The sequence below is a fragment of the Corvus moneduloides genome, chromosome 16 (assembly GCF_009650955.1).
Source record: "Corvus moneduloides isolate bCorMon1 chromosome 16, bCorMon1.pri, whole genome shotgun sequence".
Classification (NCBI taxonomy): domain Eukaryota; kingdom Metazoa; phylum Chordata; class Aves; order Passeriformes; family Corvidae; genus Corvus; species Corvus moneduloides.
The window spans coordinates 14,636,593-14,656,154 of NC_045491.1; the positions used below are offsets into that span (position 1 = coordinate 14,636,593).

The 19,562-nt window shown below is 40.8% G+C and overlaps 1 protein-coding gene across 5 annotated transcripts in view; it reads right to left on the reverse strand.

The window, feature by feature from the left end:
- Window positions 1–19,562, reverse strand: part of KIAA0556 (KIAA0556 ortholog) — a 59,540-nt gene that overhangs the window by 20,109 nt on the left and 19,869 nt on the right. For all 5 annotated transcript variants that reach the window (XM_032125524.1, XM_032125523.1, XM_032125525.1 and 2 more), the window contains 5 exons: window positions 16,967–17,107; window positions 11,279–12,176; window positions 6,236–6,964; window positions 5,474–5,682; window positions 1,715–1,778 (listed from right to left, as the gene is read on the reverse strand). In XM_032125524.1, the coding sequence (XP_031981415.1) occupies window positions 1,715–1,778; window positions 5,474–5,682; window positions 6,236–6,964; window positions 11,279–12,176; window positions 16,967–17,107 (2,041 nt within the window). The remainder of the gene's footprint in view (window positions 1–1,714; window positions 1,779–5,473; window positions 5,683–6,235; window positions 6,965–11,278; window positions 12,177–16,966; window positions 17,108–19,562) is intronic.

The window sequence follows — 19,562 nt, forward strand, 5'->3', positions numbered from 1 at the left end:
TGTGTCAGAGCCTTTCAATGTGCTACCAACACCTTGTTCACTTGAAATTACACAGCTGCTGATCAAGCACATTCCCAAGTGTCTCATTACTGGGACTGCACACTGACAGTCAGCCAGCGACACTCTTACGCAGTTACATGACAGATTTTGTGTATACACAGACACAGAGAAGACCCATTAGTCTGAAGTCTATCCATCATCTTTCACCAGCTAAGTGACTATGAAGATTCATACAAATCCAGCCTCTCAGAAATCCATACATTTTTAGAGAACATCTACTCACAGCTAAAGCAAAGAAAAAAAAATTTGGTTTACTAATGTTTTAAAGTTATTTTCTTCACATCAGAACTGGACACATGGAAGTATTTTCTTGGCACAGCATCAGTGAAAAGGAGCAATATTGATTAGGCTGTATATCCAGAAAATAAACAGGGAAGAAAAGCTGGATGGACAAAAGGCTGAATGCGTATGTTCTGTTCCACCTGTTCTGTGCCTTACTGAAGAGATAGAAATAGCATGTACAGATATAACAAGTAATATTCCAATCGGATCAGGTTCCATAAAAATCCATCCCTGTAAATTAAAAACATCTTTCATTTCACACACTACAGAAACCCACAAATAATCAGGTTGGGTAGTATCTAAAGAAACACCAGTAGTCATGATGTTTGTAAAACAAACAAGCATTAAACCTGTTAAGCCATCCAGCCCATTTACCCCTAAAAAGCCAGAGCAAGTCTCAATACACACATAGATTCACGTGGGTGTAAGATCTCATCAGCATTTGCAAGGACATGAAGAAACAAAGAGTTCTGTCAGCTGACAAATCTGGAGCTACGGCTCCACTGACAGTAGATCCTATTCCCAAACCCAGTGCTAAGACTACACCTGCTCAGGGTACAAGCAGGCAGGAGTTCTCAGGAGAAATCAGTCTGTTCTCCAGTGGAAAGCTGCAGTGAAGCAGCCATCCGCACAGATTTAGTATTCCCCAGAGTTTAGTATTCCTTCACAGAATCTGAGGATGACACAGGGGAAAAGGGACCTCTGGGAGGTGTCTGATCCAACTCCAAGCTAAGAAAAAGTCCAGCACCAAAGCTCTCAGGAACTTATCCAGTGGAAGTTTACCTGTCTCCGAGGCTGGCAGGTTCCAAACCCTCTCAATCCAGTGTTGGATTGCTCTCAGAATGAAAAAAATTTCCTAACACCCTGCTGGAAATTCTTGTCAAAGGACCAGGAACTGCTCCTGAAGCTTTTGGGCTATCCAGAAACTCTCTAGATAACAGCTGAAAGGCCCACAGAGAGCTGGCTTGGTACAAGACAATAAATCAGGTACTTTAAGCAGGGATATAACACTCTGATCTAGCTCTGCTGTAGGGTTTCTATTGTCAATCCAATCTGAAAAAATCAGTCAGTCTGCATAAATACAAAGGATTGGGAGAGAATTACTGGGTAAGGGACACAGCTGTTAGGAATCCCATTCAGGGACTAGGCAAATGGCTAATGTTATTTTTCTGAGATCAAAAGCCAACTGTTACAATATAATGTTGTAAATGCCATAGCAAACAAAGCTTCTGCCTTAAATATTCAATTACTCTTCTTTATTCTAGACCTGGCATCTACCACAAAGTGCTGTACAGCTCTGACAAATCAGATCCTCCTTGATAACATGTTTGGGAGAAGGCTGGTTAAGCAAGAAGTAAATGTAAGAACTTACATTTTCCAGTAAATATTCCTGTTTCCTTGGGTATGCATTCAGAGACAGAGGGTGGCTCTTGAACCTAAAAAGAAAGTCAACAGGTGCAAGGAACAGGTTCAATATTACACTTACACTGACTGCTTACCAAGTGTGATATTTGTTCCTGTTTCTTTTTGTACATCAATTTCCCCTCTGCCTCCCCACCCAGCATGTCCTGCAAATAATGAAAAACATGACCCAAAATGTAGAATATCAGGTGCGTTCTTAGAAAGCCAAGACTATTAGTGTGGCTTTTTGCTTAGTGCATATAGAAATGGGAAATGGGAGACTCCACAGTGTGAGCTACCTCTTCTCAAAGAGGCTGAAATTCTTAAATCACACTTATTTCCCTGCAGACTGCCATCAGCAAGTGATAATATGCTGTATTTGCAATATGTTGCAAATCTGTTGCAGAGACAAGAAGTCTGGAAGGAAGTCAAGACCAGAGAGTGCCACCACAATTTCTTGTCAAGAATTAAGAGGCAGAACAAACAAGCAAACTTGTCCAAAAGCTTGTGCTTGTGCTCTGGCAATGCTAATTAAAAATTGCCTATGCTATTCAGAAAAGTGAATAAACAGATGACAAAATTTGCTGATCACACTGGGGCAATCAGGGTAGTAAAGACAAAAATGGCAAAGGATTGCAGATAGAATTCACTTCACTGAGTAAGTGTGATAAAATGGCTAATTCTGTTCACTGTGGGCAAATGCAAAAATGTTACACACAGGGAAAACAATCCTAACTTCATATATACCAGTATTGGGCTCCAAAATAAATGATAGCAGATTAGAATTTTCATTCTTGGCGTTTTTATAAGTAGCTCTATAAAAACATCAGCTCAATCCTCATTAGTAGTCAAAAGGCCAAACAGGAAATTAGAAGTCCAGATTCCTTCTCTTTAATTCATCATTAGAAATAAACTTCCTGTCATCCACAATACATCAAATGGATCTACACTGTGCCTAAGAAAAATAAATAAAGACTTGTCAACACTTCTCTCCTACTGTTGCATTAGATCCCTGCAGTTTAACCACTGATCTCCAGGATCTCATGTGTTCCCAGACTGCAATATCCTTCACAAGGCAGCAAATGTCCCTGGGGGAACCAAGGTAATTCAGGTGAGACTGAACAAGAAATGGGCTCTGAAATAAACCCACAGAACCCAGGAAGTGGAAAACCCCTCCCACTGGGGATACCTCTCTCACAAACCGGTGACTCTATCTGGGATGTCTGATGCCACTTCCTCAGAACAATTCTAGAAGACCAGCCTGGGAATTAAATTTGCAACTTTACTGAAAATCAAAACCCATGGACACAATAAAAGTCACTGGGTTTACAGATTGCAAAATAATGCCCTCCCTAGCAGACCATAAACCATTTGTGCCAAGGCACATTATCACCTCTTTTCTCCCTTTTTTATCTACTCAGATCCCTTCCTAATGATTCCATTCCACTGATGCCCAATGTATTTTCTTTCAGATATGGTCTGATTCTCTACTATTTTAACTACTTCTGCTAGTGGACATTGTCCTACCTGTGTTCTTCGAGTCTTATGGCTAAAACAAAACACCACTGTAATACAGGAGTTATTGGAAAAGCAATAAAAAGTAGAAAGTAAGACCATGGTCTTACACCTGAGCATACTGTACAGCACCTTCCCTGTGAGGAATAACTAAAGTAGGAGCAACCATTCTGGAAAAGAGAGATTTAGAAGACTAACACAGGGGCATAAATCTCTTGAGTGGCTTGAAGAAGGGAGCAGGGAATAATTGTTTAGTTTCTTCCAACACAAAACCTAGAGGACATTAAATGAAGCTAGCAACAAACAGAAGGAGGTTCTTTGTGCCATGCAAGCTCAGCTGGGAAACTTGCCACAGAGCACTGTAAATTCTAAAAGTGCACGTGGGTTCAAAAAGCTGGTGGATGAATGAATGCAATAAAATCTGTGGCAGGATATTAAACATAAAGGTTAAGTTAAAAAGTCCTTGTGAGACACATTTCTAAGGGCTGAATGAGTGTTTCAGAGAAACACCACTCTATGTTTGTGCTGCTCTTTCTTCCTCCATAAGCACCCACTGCTGGCCACAGAGTTGAAGGAAGTGCAATAGTCACAGGTCTGATCTGCTATAAAAGTCAACATGTTAAGGATTCCTGAATTCATGGACAGACATTCATGGCCACGGATAATACTGACAGAAAAGTAAGACACTTCCCTAAGAGCTTTTGAAAGTTTCTAGTAAAACACACCATTTCATCTACTGAATGTGCAACAGGCAATAAAGGTGAATGATCAACAGCAGGGACTGTTCAAACTGGTCAATACTGGTCTGACAACGTTAGGCTGGGGAAGACAAATTGTGCAGTGGATCTGTATCATTCTGGTAGCATAAACATCCCCCTACAGAAATCCTGATGGTATCAGCAAATGCACAGTGACAGGGAGATCAATGGCTCACAATAGCTTTTGTTATTCCACTGCTGATACAGGAGTTGCAGAGTTAGAACAGGGGTGTGAAGGGCATCAGAGCTGAACAGCAAAAGGAAAGGCAGAGCCTATGTCTGAGCAAGGACCAGACAGTCCAGGGCCAAGCTTCTGCCATGGAAGAGGTCCTGGTGAATGCTTACAATAAACACACGATAAGGAAAAGATAGGTGAATTTCAATTTGTGTTCATGAAATCCTGCACCACGCAAGGCTCTGAACAGTTTCAGATACTGCAAGCAAAGATGGGATCAAAATTACTGGAGAAGTCCAAGGGTTAAAGTCACTCACTCATGGTCTTAACAGTGAGATCACATTCCAATGTCATTGATTTCCTTTTGTCTTGGGAGCCACAAGAAACAGAGGACAAGACAGGAGGGGAAGGTTTGGCAACCACACAAGGCTCATTAGGAACCATGTATCCCTGGGAACGTTTTGGCTGGAGCAGCTGGAAGGTGGATTGATTCAGCTTTGGATCTCCTGACAGACTCACACATAGGAGTGTGAACCCTAGAAATAGACAACCTCACTGATGCAATGGAAGGTGCTCAGGAAGATTCTGAGAAAGTAGAAAATTATAAGGAAAACAGGTCATAGACTGCCGCACACCATCTTGAGAAAATCCTGTGGGATCTTTGCTCAGACACTGGACTGTTGGGCTGGACTGGCATAAGGCAAGAGCTCAGTGCTTGGAAATACAGCCTTCCTCCAAGGAGTGAAATAGCTTCTGCATGGAATGGAAAAGAGGCATTTTTATGCTGCAAAATGCACACAAACCTGTGACGATGCCAAAAAAATAAGAGAGGAAAAATAAGGGGAGGGTTGAGAGGAAGAGACCCTTCTCATCTAACATACTTAATTTGTGGAGGAAGAAACCAGCAATACGGAAAATATGGAAAATCCTTTGGTTTGGTGTGTCAGGGAACACAGCTACTCATGATGTGAGTAACTGTATGGGAAAAATCACTGATAGTGCAGAAACCTTCAGGAGTACCCAAATCAAAAATAACTTCCCCTAGTCTCTGTCCAAATAAGTAAAGAAGTAGGCTTGTTAATTAACCAGGGAAACCAAAATTTGGAGGACCTTTAGGGCATTAAAAAAATAGCATAAATTATTGATCTGGTGAAAAAAAGTATTTTAAATAGTCTTAACTGTGTTTGTTCTCCTGCAGTTTTACTCCAGCCTGGAAATGTGTCTATTACTTCCATGTTTCAAAAAGACATTTATAGAGAGTTTTGAACACAGAGGCCCCTACCTGTTGATCCTCTGTTCTCAACCCTGCTTGTGTAAAAGGTCTCTCATCTCCCTCCCTGTCAGCAGTTGTTGGCCTCTTCAGCTCTTCCTCGTATCTCAGGGAGCTGGAATCTCCCATTTCTCCATCATATGTCTCATCATAGCAGTAAATGGCTTCAAGAATGTCATCATCAGTAGTGAACAATATGGTATCCCCAAAGTGCTCTGGAGCTGAAGGCAACACCCAGAAGTAAATACAGAAATCATGCAAAAAGAATCTAAAGACCAATAAAAATTTTTTTTGGTCCCTCTTTGCATTTATTTGCAGCAGTGTTTAAAGATAATATATGGCAAACTGATACTGACTACTGCTATAATTAGTGTTTCACTCTCAAACTTATGCTGCACAATGGAAAAACCTAGAGAATTCAATGAGATTTCAAATACATATAAATTGAAATGGGAAAAAAGCTTCCCAATCACCTTTTCCAAAAGACCATGTCTGTGAAAACAAGCAAAAAGCTGTAACTTTGAAATTTCTGGTGCCTGTCTGATGTGATTGAAACACAGACTTGTTGCTAAGACATAGTTAAAAATGGAGATTAGGTCTGTATGCTGCTAAAATCCCCAGTATCAGTGAAGAATGCATTAGTGGGCTTCATATTATGTTTTTAAACTAAACACCAGCTTGCTTTGAAGTGGAAAGTGATAACAAACAAGCTAAATGTACTTTGCTTGTGTTCTACTGCTGTTTCCACAAGGAAAATAAGAAATGATAGCCTACCTCCAGACAAGGTTCCTGAGGCTTTGGCAATCTCTCCTTTAAAGATGCACTGCTCATCCAACAACATGATAATGTCTTTCACACCTCGGAACGAGTGTATGCGGGATTTATTGTAATTCCAAATCCTAATCATAGCTACCTGACAGGAATTCACAAAGTCAATAAAGACAAAGTGAGGTTTTCCAGGGGTAAATGGTGCCAGCCAGAGGTGCATATCATCCTGGGTCCGATTCACCCCATCTATTAGGTTGGTTACTATCCTGGGATCATTTCCATAAGCTGGTAAAATATTTATATCAGGGGGTTCAGCTGTTATTTTTGCAATCTGAACAGGCTCTCCTTTAGAACTGAAAACTTCAATTCCATTAAGACCAACATAATGTCTGTCTCCCCATGTTGTTTGGATGTCTATCACCAAGTGCTGCCCATAAGGTAAAACAGGGATTTTAAAATCACTTCCATCCTGTGTCTCCAAAGAATTTTCTTCCTCTTGCCTCTTGGATAGTGTTTGCAGTCCCTCTTTTCTCTGATATTCTCCAGGCCGGTTGATTTTTTGTTGATGGAGAAACTCATCAAAGATATCCCCTTGAAAATCCATGTTCGAGATCCGGCCACGGTGGGAATAATTAAATTTCACCAAGGAGTTCCAGGACTCCTGCAGAGTGTGCTCTTGCTCACTGCACCGCTTCACTCCAGAGGTTGCTACGTCCTTGATGGGAAAGCCTTCATCTGAAAAGAACATTACAAAGGCATTTAATGTGCAAACAGAACTGGGAGCAAAGCACTCCAACACTGACTTTGTAGAACAATGCCAGTCATATCCGTGTCCCTCACTGTGAAATTCTCTGACAGTAGCACTTTTATTTTGCCTCCCTATCATGAAGGCCACATGCCCCAGTTTCCCTTCCCCACTCAGACATAATGAACACAATCACTTTTAACTATGGAGGAGCAGAACTCCTGCCATGATACAAGCTGCAACTAAGTTTGAAGCTGTCAATTCTTGACTCAGCGCCTAAAAAAATTGGGATTTTTGCCCAGTGATACTTACTTGTGTGGCTGCCACAAGAGTTTAAATCATCCCTCTGCATATCTGCAGATCTTTCATACAGCTTGAAACGGCTGAACTGGTTAATGTAAAGCATTACAGAGAAAAGCTGATTCTTCCTCTCAAAATGAGCCACAAGTATATAAAGAAAAGTGGTGGGAAAAGGAGTAGGTTCAGCATACAGGGAGGATGAGGTGAGAATTGCATTCTGTGCAGATAATATCCAAATATTTTTCCCACTTTTCAGCAAGTGTGAGATATAGAAGGAGGATAATGACAAGATATCCAGTGGGAATGCAGTGAGGACAACAAATCAGGGGGGCACAGTGGGAGCAAAGCATGCTCTCCTTGTGGCTGCACTGGGGAACTGCTTAATTTCCATCTCAAAACAATTAAGAACAGATAATAACCAAGATTTTCAATAAAGCAGTCACTTATATATTTTCTTCAAATAAATGAAGAAAAGGAAGTGGAGTACTAAACAATTACAGGCTCGTGGGCCAGATTTCACTTCTGTACAATGTCCTTGGGTGGATACTAAAACAAATGATTATCAAGAATAAATGCCAATTGCTGTAAAATGCAAAAGAATGTTTTCTCAAAAGACTGCTCAAGACTAACTCTTAACTGTGTTTTTGGAAATACTGGAAGGAGGCAATGTTCCTAATCTGTCTGTGGCAAATAATCATTTACAGTGGGGACATGTGAGATAAAATTAAGAATTTTAAAGCAGATGGGAAACTACCTGGAAAAGGGTTGTCTTCCAGAATGAAAGGCTGGAGACCAACCTAGCCACTCCTCCTTACCCCACAAGGAAAATGCAGATATGAAGTAAAGGTTCATATTTCAGAGAACATTTGTAAGTCCCTTTCTTGCTCACACCACTACCAGTACAGATACTCAAGAGGTGGGCGATCCCCACCAATACCTCCCAGAGCTCCACAGCTCACCTGGAGAAGGCACTGTACATATATTCACCCCCTGAAATTGTCAAAGCTTGAAAAACTTCAGGATGAGCAGAGTACAGAAGAGTATTTGACATTCATTGACTTTCCTTGTTTGGGAGGGTTTTTCCCTTTTCTTTTTAAACATTAAATACTTCCAACAGTCCAGAGGTTTCAATTCTGAAGCCCCTCTAGGGCAGTGCAATGGGAAGTTAACAAGTTTGTGAGCTCCATTAAGGAGTGGCAACAGGAGAAGTGGAGCTCTGAAAGGAAAGCAGAGGTGGTCCAAAAGCAGATGCCAATGGCTGAAAGCTTACAGGGTTTTGGTTTTTTTCTTTTAAGAAACTAAAATGCATTATTTATTAATGACACCTCAAACATCCAATTCTTCCAGGAGTTCAGGAGTGTCTTGAACCATCAATTCATCTGTCCAGATTCTGATGGCAACACCACACAGTTCCTCTCAAAACTTTATAGTAAACTACATTTTGGGGCAAGACTACACAGAAAAAATCACCTTTCTTCTCCTTCTGTTGTGTTAATCTCTTTTTTTACTCCCTGCAGTTATAAACAGCAATCATATTTCCATGCTGCAATCACATGCTTCATTTCCCAAATCATTCTAAAAGCTCTCCTCTGTATCTGTTCCACTTGGTAATCAGCTTTCCTGAAAATGGATGATCAGAGCTGCAGTTTTCCAACTGAGGTCTCACAAGTGCCTGTGTTGAGATATTAAGGTTTCCCAAGTACCCAAAATGCCTCTGCTGATCCATCCTGGGAGTGCACTGCTCCAATCACTGCTCACACCAGCATTTCAGTCAATCTGCTATCAGCTACTCAACCGTGATTCTTCTCTTCCTCGGTCATTTGCAATTGATGATTACCCAGCTTACAACTTAATTTTTGGTTATTAGTCCCCAAGTGAGCCTGCAAGCATTCTACTGAATTGCATTCCATTGCTCCAGTCCTCAAGTTCATCATTCTGTGCAGTTCTTCAATCTCCTTAACTCATAATAAACCAAATTATATGTTATTTGCAAATTTTATCAGCATACTCCCACCATTTCCTTTGCACATTAAACTGGTTATCAAAGAAAAATTGATGTTTTTATAGCAACATTAACTCGAGCCAAGCCTGTACGCGCTATTCCTAATTCCTTTTGTTCTTGTGAGCTTTTTAGTGACCAAAGCCATGCTGTGACATCCACACGAGCCTCTGAACCTTCCCTTCGTCCCACTCTCCACTGGGAACTGCCCTTCTCCCAGCCCCAGGCCAATTAAAATCCAGCACTCTCAGGGCAACACTTAAAAGGTTTCCCTGTTGTTAAAACCCACTCAGCTCCACTTTGAAGATGGCTTTACCCTGCACACGCAGCAGAGAGAACAAAAACTGCTGGGTGCCTGCAGTTTCCCAGGGACTAAAATACACTGGGAGCTTTAAGCACCACAGGACACAACCTGCTCTGAGCAGAATTAGAGGGCATTATAGAAAAAAATGACAACCCTCATCTTATAGGTGACAGTAAAACTCCTAATTTATTTCCATTTTTACAACTGAACAGAACTTCCCAAGCTGGGATTTATTTACAGTTTTCACAATGTTAAGGCTTTAATGTAACAGATACTGCAAAATGTGTGAAACAGCAAACGGGCTGCAGTGAGTGGGTGGGTGAAGGGCAGGTAGCACCTGTTCCAAACTTCCCTATTCTTCTCTTCTTTGAGGTACAACTTCAGATATACTGATGAAATTGCTGTTTGCTCCACAGAGGGTCAGACAAGGAAAAATTCAGACATTCTAAGATTAGAAAGAACGATTTTCCTCACCTTTGTCTGAAAAATCCCTGCAGTACCTGCTGTAGAATTTGAACTGGCACTCCTTCATTAAGGTACATTTTCTGTTTCTTATCACCATTACTTTAATGTAAACACCCAAATTCAATATACATTAAGATTCATTTTCATGTAGATTGTTCTGATGTTAAATCACCCCCAAAATTTCAATTTGTAGTTTTGTAGCATCTTATTCCAATTCTCTGGGTCTTGTTCTTGTTCTATTAAACCCTTCATTTGAGACAAGAAACTGAATGCTGAAGAATTACAGAAGGCCAAGGAAGGGGCATGAAGGGTCCAAAAAACAGGAGTTAGAGTGACGTGGCTTGAAACTGAAAAAGGAAGACAAAAATATATCCCAAGCAATGGAAAGCTGGTTGAAAGAGAGACAAAGTAGAGCTTGTGGGTAAGAAATACTATTTTTCTGTTATTTGCACTTGTTAAACACAAAAATACTATCTCATGCCCTGCAAATTTCATAGCCATGGATTGGCAGATGCTGGGAGAGAGGGGAACTTGGGAAGTTGCACAATTCTCCTACTCTTCCCTGGGGACACACTGGATCCTGCCAGAGGCAGAACACAACTGCACAAAGCTGGATCCTGAACCTCCAACAGATTTGGGGAAGGAGGACAAGGATGATCAACAGCACAGAGCAGACAACAGCCAAATTTATTAGAAAACTCTTCATAAATAAACAAGATGTCTGAGGGAGAGGTTTGTAAAGTTATGAGCAGAGAAGGAAAATAAGGGTAGCTTTCCATTCACTCTGAATAAATGTATTGAGCATCTATTCTCACTGAGAAAGACACAAAGCTACTACACAAATAAACTCTGCAAATTTACTCACTACCTTGAGGACGTACTCTTCTTTATCTTTCTGCAGATTTTAATTGATGTTAGCAAACATTTGCTGTCTGCAGGACTGTCAATTTTTAGAATATCATTTACTGGAATTTAGTCTTCCATCTGCTCCAAATAAATTAAAAGTCCCTAAATCAGAATGTAAATTTTTCTGAAGAGTACTTCATATCAGGTGTAGGACCAGGAGAGAGACTGAGCATTCTCATGAGGAAAATACCACAAACAGCCAAACTAATGTCCCCTGTCTATGCCTCCAGGAATCTCAAGAGGTCCCTTCCCACCTAAAATGAATTTGTGCTTCTGCAAAATGGAGAACACGTCAGTACTTGCACTAAGGTTGCTATTGTGACCTCTTACCTTTGAGAGCAGAATCATCTTCTCCAAGATTTATAGTGTTTAATCCCAGCTTTTTACCACACATCACACTTCTCCTTCCACTTGTAGGGTACTGTAAACTGCAGCAGTTTTTGTTAGAAAGGGGCTCAAAAATGTCCAAGTCCACATCAGCATCCTTTCTGGTCAGCATTTGTGATCTCCCATTTCCAGTTGCATTTCTACTACTGGGTCTTCCCAGTTCATGTCTCTGACATTTGACATCCTCATTTTTGAGATCTGAAAAGTTTTTCATTATTTCATCTGGCTGTGTTGTAAATCTTGAGTTTAAATTCTGTTCTGTAGCAAGCCACAGAGGCTTCTGCCTACTGGGAGTAACTTGATTATTCTGTGTTACCTGGGAAGATGACTGCAACCAAGAAGGAATTGCACCTGCAGAATCAGACAATTTCCTTCCTGTTAACTTTTCCATTTGCTCACTCAAACAAAGCTCATCATCAGACTGAACGTGCTCTGGAACTGCTGCTGCTGCTGCCTCCTCTTTGGCATCTTTTGTACAAACTTGAGAAGGGAACACTTTTAGATCATCCTCTAACTGAGACAAATTTTTCTTTGTAAAGCTGATTGAGTTCATCTTAGGCTCAGGAAGATTTTCTTCTGGCAGAGCTTTCCAGTTCAGTGAACTACTGGTTGATTCTGAGCATTTAAAATGTAGGTCTGTTTTCTTGTCTGGGACTGCAGGTGCATTTCCTTCTTTCCTCTCAGTTGAGGGAGATGCTGAGGTATCTTGCTTGTGATCTGTAAGGTCAATTGTAGTGTTCTGGTCAGCAAGGAGATCTCCAGAGCCTCTCTCTAATTCACCATCAAATACAAGGTTCTCATCAACATACAACTTCACCTTCTTTGCTCCAACATCAAGGTCCTACAAAAATAAAAGTATGAAGATTTCAGTCAAGCTTTCAAGCATTAGGTATCACTGCTCTGGGCCTCTGACATTTGAACACTTAATCAATAGACAGATTAAAACAATTAAACCCTGTGTCAGTACGTGCTTTTGACTACTTTTTAATCTAAAGCTGAAACAACTAAAAAATACTGTGGAATAGGTAAGATTTTTTTTTTAAAGGACTGAAAACCCTGCTAGACACCACTATGAATCATTTTGTCTGGCAAGGTTTGATTATTTAGAAAAGCTTGAGGGAAAAACCCTAGATTAAGTACAATTATATTTGATCAGGATATCAATTCCAGAGGCATATTTTGCTTCAGCATCTCTAACATTCACCACATTCACGACATGTTCCACAGTGAACAACCACCCAGATCAAAGCCACCAGAGTTAAAAAGAGTAACAAAGAGTTACAGAAATGCAGAGCTAGAAAGAACAGTGAGAAAAAAATTATCCAGTCCATCTCTTTCCACTGAAGAATGTAAAATAACCTACACCATTGTGAAGAAATACGGTTTTAACAGTTTTCAACTAATCTGCCTTGATAGCCTATTCCAACACTTAACTAGCCTTTTAAACAGCAGCCCTTTATCTCAGACACAATTCTGCCACTCACAACTTTATGTTCTTCTTCTCTGTGGCACCCACCAATACCTGATTTTTTTATTCCATTGAAGTTGGAACTAATGTTCTTTCTATTCTCTTCACCATTTCCATATAACCTTTTTTCCCCCTTGACAAAAATACCATTATCTTCAAAGAAAATATAGAAGATGAGACACAATCCATCTCTTTTCTGTTCTCTGACTTGTCCATCTCATGGAGTCTTTCAGAGACTCTCTGTTCTTTCCTTCTTTTTGAGAAAACTAAGAAGCTTTTTGTGAAAGTAAGAAGTTTCAGTTTCATCCCTCTTGCTCATCTCCTGCATGTCAGTTCTCCTTGAATACTGATTTAAATTTTCCTCTGCTCCCAGACTAAACCAGTCACTCCTTCCCTTCCAAGTAAAAATGTTGCTGGTTCTTCACTCCTGAACACACTGTTTAAGGCTTACAAGTTTTCATAGCTTCCATCCTGCTACCTTCCCAATAATGACATGCATGAGGCAAAAAAATGCAATATGGACCTACCCAGAGGGAAAGCAGAAGATGCAGGCATGACAAGAAAGCTACAGGTGAGGGAGGGGAGTAGGTGTAGGAATGCAGGCCACATTCCTGATAGGAAAAGATAACCTTCACTAAGTTCCCAGAGAACAGCTGTAAACCCACTTTAATTGGCCATTATGGCACGGCTGCCTGTGGTACTCCTGTAGGATCATAAAGTGCTGTATTTCTGTGCTGATGAAGTCAGCCATAAAACAGGGTATTTTTTCCCCTTGAACGAGGACACTGCTAGATTGATCTAACTGGGGATCCAACCACTTCAGTAATTACATCTATTGAAAACTACCTGCATGGCTTTGCCTGGAATTATGATGGGGAAGAGAAAGACTATCAGGATGCCTCAATAATGCTATTTCTAAAATTTCGGTATGTCTAAACTGCCAAAGTCCTCCTTAAGTGCTAGGGATATCAGATATTCACAGCTGAATTTGGGATAACTGGAACATTTCTCTGTAACATTCCAGCTCTACTGCTGTTAGGAACACTCAGCCTTTAGTTCTGCATTTTTGCCTGGAAATTGGTATAAACTGAAGGGGACCACAAAAATATAGATGTACATTTGGAAAGTATTTGTCAATGTCATCATTTTAAATTAAAATCAGCAAATTCTTAAGAACAACTTGTTTTGAAATGAATCCCACTGCGCTCACCAGCAGCAGAGGAGGACAGGTAGACAGAAAACACTACAAAATGAGATAGCGGAGCTCATTCTCCCTGAGAAAGGACCAGTCAAGCCCCAAAAAAAAAAAAGGGCCAGTCACTTCAAAATTACTATTCCAGTCAGTGGGACACTCTGTTCTCTGATGCTTTGGAATGTCTGGGATAGGTATTTTAGGAAGCAGAAAAGGTGTCTGAACTGTACCAAGATGAAGCAGCCAGGTATTTCTAGGATAACAGAGACAGACTGGACTGGGGCAGACATTCCAACAGCTGATAGCTCAGAAGAGCTAATGAAAATCTTCTGCACCAAAATCCTGAGCACACTGAGCCTCAGGGAGGAAAAATCTGAACAGATCTCAGAGACTCCAAGAACAAACATACACAGGCACTAGACTAAAAACTGCTCTTTTTCATTCCCTCCCACCGCTCTTCTGAGTTTCCAGTTGCTTAGTGATCTGTTCTGGTGGAAAAGATTGACAGTTCAGCTTCCCCAGTACCACTGCTCAGCTCTCCTCCAGCGTGAGGAGGCTGGAAAAATCCCTTCCTCATGAGTAATCCCACCCTGTAAACAAACACTCAATACTTCATCCAGGGCACTGGTTTTCCCTCCTGGAAGAGTAATTAAAAGGGCACAATGTCTCAGAACAAGCAAGTAGGTAAGAGCAGTGTCAGAAAGAAAAAAGATTTTGTGAAAACAATTCTGGTTTCTTTGGATGCTCCTTCCCAGCTTGCACCCTCGGCCCTCCCACAGTGTCTGCTGAGATAGTGCTTCCCAAGGAGAAAATAAGGATGGTATTTCTGTCCCTTTTTGTGATATTTGTGCACAAAGGACAGAGCTTAAAACCAGAGGCACTTTTCTGAGAATTCCTCCTGGACAGAGGACCTGAAATTGCTTCTGCCTGACTTTTCAGAGAAGTGTGGAAAAGAAGCAGTAGAAAAGAAGTCAAGAACCAAAGAAAATTCTTCTACAAAACTAATTTGGAAGTTCCAAATTAGGAAGCTGGAACGAAGCTTCTGCATCCTTACAGATAATGCACTTCAGGGGTAATCCAGCACTGAAAAAACCCCTAAGAGAATGGACAGAAACATGTGCACAGGAGGAACAAACACAAGGGCAACCACCTGAAGAAGAAAATTACTCAACTAAGACCTTAATGCATTTAAGTATTGATTCCATTCCCAGTTTCATGAAGACATACAACGGACATCATACTGGATCTTTGAAAAAAGTTTTAATAGCACCAAGTAAGGATGCAAGTTCAAGGCTGTATCAAGTAGTTACAAAATGTCTGACTGTTGCAGACAAACTTGAAAAGAACTGGCTGCTCTTACACTTGTTCCCTGCCTGCCGACTAAAAATGACCTCCTTTTTGCAGGTCTCATCTGAAGTAAATAAAGGCAAGATGAAGCATCCTCTGAGACCTTCCTTGTAATCCAGCGAATCAAGGAATGATGTCATCTGACTTTTTCAGCTTCCTTCAGACATATTTCTTCTCCTTCCAGGCTCAAGCTCTGAAATTCAAATATACGAAAGTACCACCCTGACTTAATTTTTGGCCTATTTTTGGAAGCAGTACTTGGACATCTCTCACTTACGTGGTTTTTGAGGGAAAGAAGGCAGTTAGAATGATTATCAAAATCCACACAGAAATGTGGCTCTGGATTTACATTAGCAGGAAGAAAATTGATAGTTCATTGTATTTTGGGGTTTTATACTTCTTACACAAAACTTCCTCATGACAAATTACAGAATTAGGCAGAACTGCTTTGTATTACTCTTTCATCTTAAGGATAATGAGACATTTCTTTAGCAAGCGTAAACTGCTGCATTTCCACCAAATTCCATAGGATTATACTCCCAATGGATTTTACACATTGCCTCATAGCAGGTTATTAAAGAAGCAGAGCCTTGAAACACAGACAAACATTTCTGTGTACTTTCCTGCATTATATCCAGTAGATTTGGTAACAAATCATACCATTACCTCCAAGAACAGCAGCCCTTTCGCACACTCTAATGATGATGGAACATCCTGTAGACCACATTTTAGTGAGAAAAGCTATTAAAATTCCAGGAAAATAAATATAAATCATGCTGTAGTAAATGTGTTTTAAGCTGTCCCTTCCACGGCCATTTCCACATGTATAAATTACCATATGTGCTTATATAAAGACATGGATGAGAGCAAAACCAGAGGGATAAAGCCTCTTATTTATAATCCAGGACAGCAAATCCTCTTTGATCCAGTACCTGGGATTTTTTTCTTAACATCACAGTGTACAAACAAGAATAATATTCATGGTGACATTCAAACACACAGACAAGAGACCCTTTGCCATCTGCCATGATATGTCTCCCTTGGAAGAGCAGATTACTTGTTTTATTATGAGCACACAGTAGTGGACTTTTTAATTGTCCCTGGCCAGGGAGGGGGGCTGCAACTAGATGATCTTTAAGGTCCTTCCAAGCCAAACCATTTTATGATTCTCATTAAAGTGACAAACCCCAAACTGAGCAAGAGTCAGCCTATGTGTATTTATAGACACCAGAAAACACAGATTTAAACCCGTATTTATTTACACTGTGATTAGACAGCTGAAAGTCTTGGATATTAAGATGCACTTACCTTTGTATCTTTATTTCTCACCACACTAAAGGATTAATGACAGAACGTGCAAGCCTTTTATTAGGTCTTTAACGATCTTTAATAGCTTTAAAAGCAAATGCTCCTTGTGCCCATGAAAACATTATCCCTACATTGTTAGCACTTACAATTAAGACAAAAGCAAATTTCACAGCAGACAGGGACACATCATAGCTCCTCTTTTATTACAGGAAATTGTATCTACTTTTATTTCATGCTTTTAGAAAGAAGATCACGCTGAATTTCCCTAGGCAAGGCAAGAGCAAACATACAGAGGAGTTGAGAAAAGACTACTTACACTGGGAGTTGTTGTGTTGTAATTCCAAATCTTGATCTTGGATATACCAAAGTCACGTGACCGGGTGGGATTGCGGATAACAAAGTAAAGTTGGACGGGTGGGTGGAAAGGGCACATCCAAAGGCAGCTTTCCCTGGGGAGCTAAAAACACGAACAAGCAGACTGTCACTAATGCTCCTTCTCCTGGAGCAGGGTATTTTAATTAACTCCCCACCCCCCAGCAGAACAGGCAGCCATTAGAAAAGTAAAGGTTTCATAAAATCTGCCACGTAAAGAGCAAAACCTCAGCTTCGTTTCCCAAGAGTAAATCCCACTCTCCCGCCTGTCAGACAGCTCCCAACAACCTGGCAATGAGCTAAAGGTCAGCTGCCTGCTGTCCCAGGGAGACATCTGCATGCTCAGAACACAGGCACAGCAAGCCCAGTTTATTTTAATCAAATTAATCAGCTTTGCTGGCACTAGGGGGGATCACTGAGCACAATGGACACTCTACAATCATTTTACAATTTCTTTGCTTCTGGCTCATCCTCTAAGGAGGGGAATCTTTGATAGTTTTACTTTACTGCCTGCCTCTATTTTAATCAGGCTTTGCAGACAATCAGCTTCACTTACAGGTCTATTCCTCAGAGCTATATTGGACTCTACACTTGAAATTTTCTAAGATATCACAGAATTCCCAACATTAATTTTACATACAACTGGCAATCGAGAGATTTGAAAGTACCAAAAAATGCCTCATTATGGACATTGTTAAGAACTGCTACCTCGACATGTTCAGAATGTAGGAAAAGGATATGTGACAGCTCAGAAAGAAGAGTTTCAGAATCAAAATGTTGAATATTAATATATTTGATGTCCAGTGTTACCCCAAAATGGAGATGAACAAGGCCACAAAGTGAATACACATGCAGGTAACATTCCAGTGATCTGAAATTAGCTGATAAATTAGTTCCCCTTCTGTTCTCAGGGACACACAGTACACAGAAGATAACAGGAAGTATTTTTGCACATCTTTCTCTCTGGAGCGCTTCAGTTTCTCTTGACGGCAGTAACCACAGAACTTTCCTCCAGAGTGCTTCAGTTTCTCTTGAAGGCAGTAAGCACAGAACTTTCCTCCAGAGTGCTTCAGTTTCTCTTGAAGGCAGTAAGCACAGAACTTTCCTCCAGAGTGCTTCAGTTTCTCTTGAAGGCAGTAAGCACAGAACTTTCCTCCAGAGTGCTTCAGTTTCTCTTGAAGGCAGTAAGCACAGAACTTTCCTCCAGAGTGCTTCAGTTTCTCTTGAAGGCAGTAAGCACAGAACTTTCCTCCAGAGTGCTTCAGCTGTGTAACTAACACAAGGACAAGAGCCCTGCAGCCTGTTCAGAGCTATCATGAATAGATCCACTTCTCACCGTGATCATCTCTGTACTCCAGACTCTCATGGGTCTCTGCCCCAGAGCCTCTCAAAAAGCTCTGGGAGATTGTTTCTGCTTTCAGCAACAGTTTGGAGCACAAACAGCCATAAGAGTGCCAGACAGGTTTCATCCTTTCTACTTAAAAAGAAAGAAGCCTCTTGACATCAAAGAAATGAAGGACAGCCCTCAAATCAGTGTGAGCCCAACTCCAGGGTCAACTTCAAAGCTGCATCATGTTTTTGAAGCCATACTGTGAACAAGAATGGTTAAAAAACAATTTCCCAACCACAGACAACATCTGATCAGCAATCTAGCTGCACACGTCTCCAGTCAGGACCTGACTCCCCAGAAGTCAGTAAGTTCTGGTGTATATTGAGAGCCAGAGGTGCCTTCACAGGACCGTACCTGATTCAGCACCAAAATGGAAAGACCTGTTCCTGCTTCTCACTGGTATCTCTGTAAAACTGCACATGATGTTCCAAAAATCAGAGGTTTATCAGAGCCAGACCAAGGGTTGTGCCCTGCATGAGAGGCAGCCACAGAGATCATTTTGTTTATCAGTGGAAATAAGTGATAGGGCTGAGGTTACACAACCTCCCAGGTGTTACAGTCCCCATCAGGGCGTCAAAGATCTGACACCAGAAATTGAAGGCACCTTGACGGATCCATGCCAAAACTCAAGAGACTGAGGAGGACCCTCATGTTTTATCCCAAAGAGTGATGTCATGTCTTTGCCTTCACAGGAGGTACTTGAGGCTGGTGTTACTGTCTAAGCTGAAAAGTCTAACTCAAAAATTCTTTGAACCATCAGGGTGAACCTGATATGTTAAGGAGTCGGAATCACATTTGACCTGGACCAAGGAAAAAGGCAAGAGTGGAAACCTTTAGTCTTAAGATTTTGTGAGAGAATTGGCCTGAGGCACTGCTTCTTGTGGGCACTGAAGGTGTAAATGATGGAGAGTAAAGGAAGCCTCAAGCACTGTGAAGAGGAATGACGCAGGTCTAAGGGTCCCCCATGGTGAGGAAACACCTTTGTTAGATATTTACCTGTCCTTGTTATTCTGAGGTTTAAAAGACCTCTAGATACAAATAAGAATCAAAAGGTTTATGGGAAACAATTTCAATAAAATACCTAATGTATGACTTACTAATATTATCACAAAATCCCAGCATGGTTTGGGTTGGAAGGGACCTTAAAGAT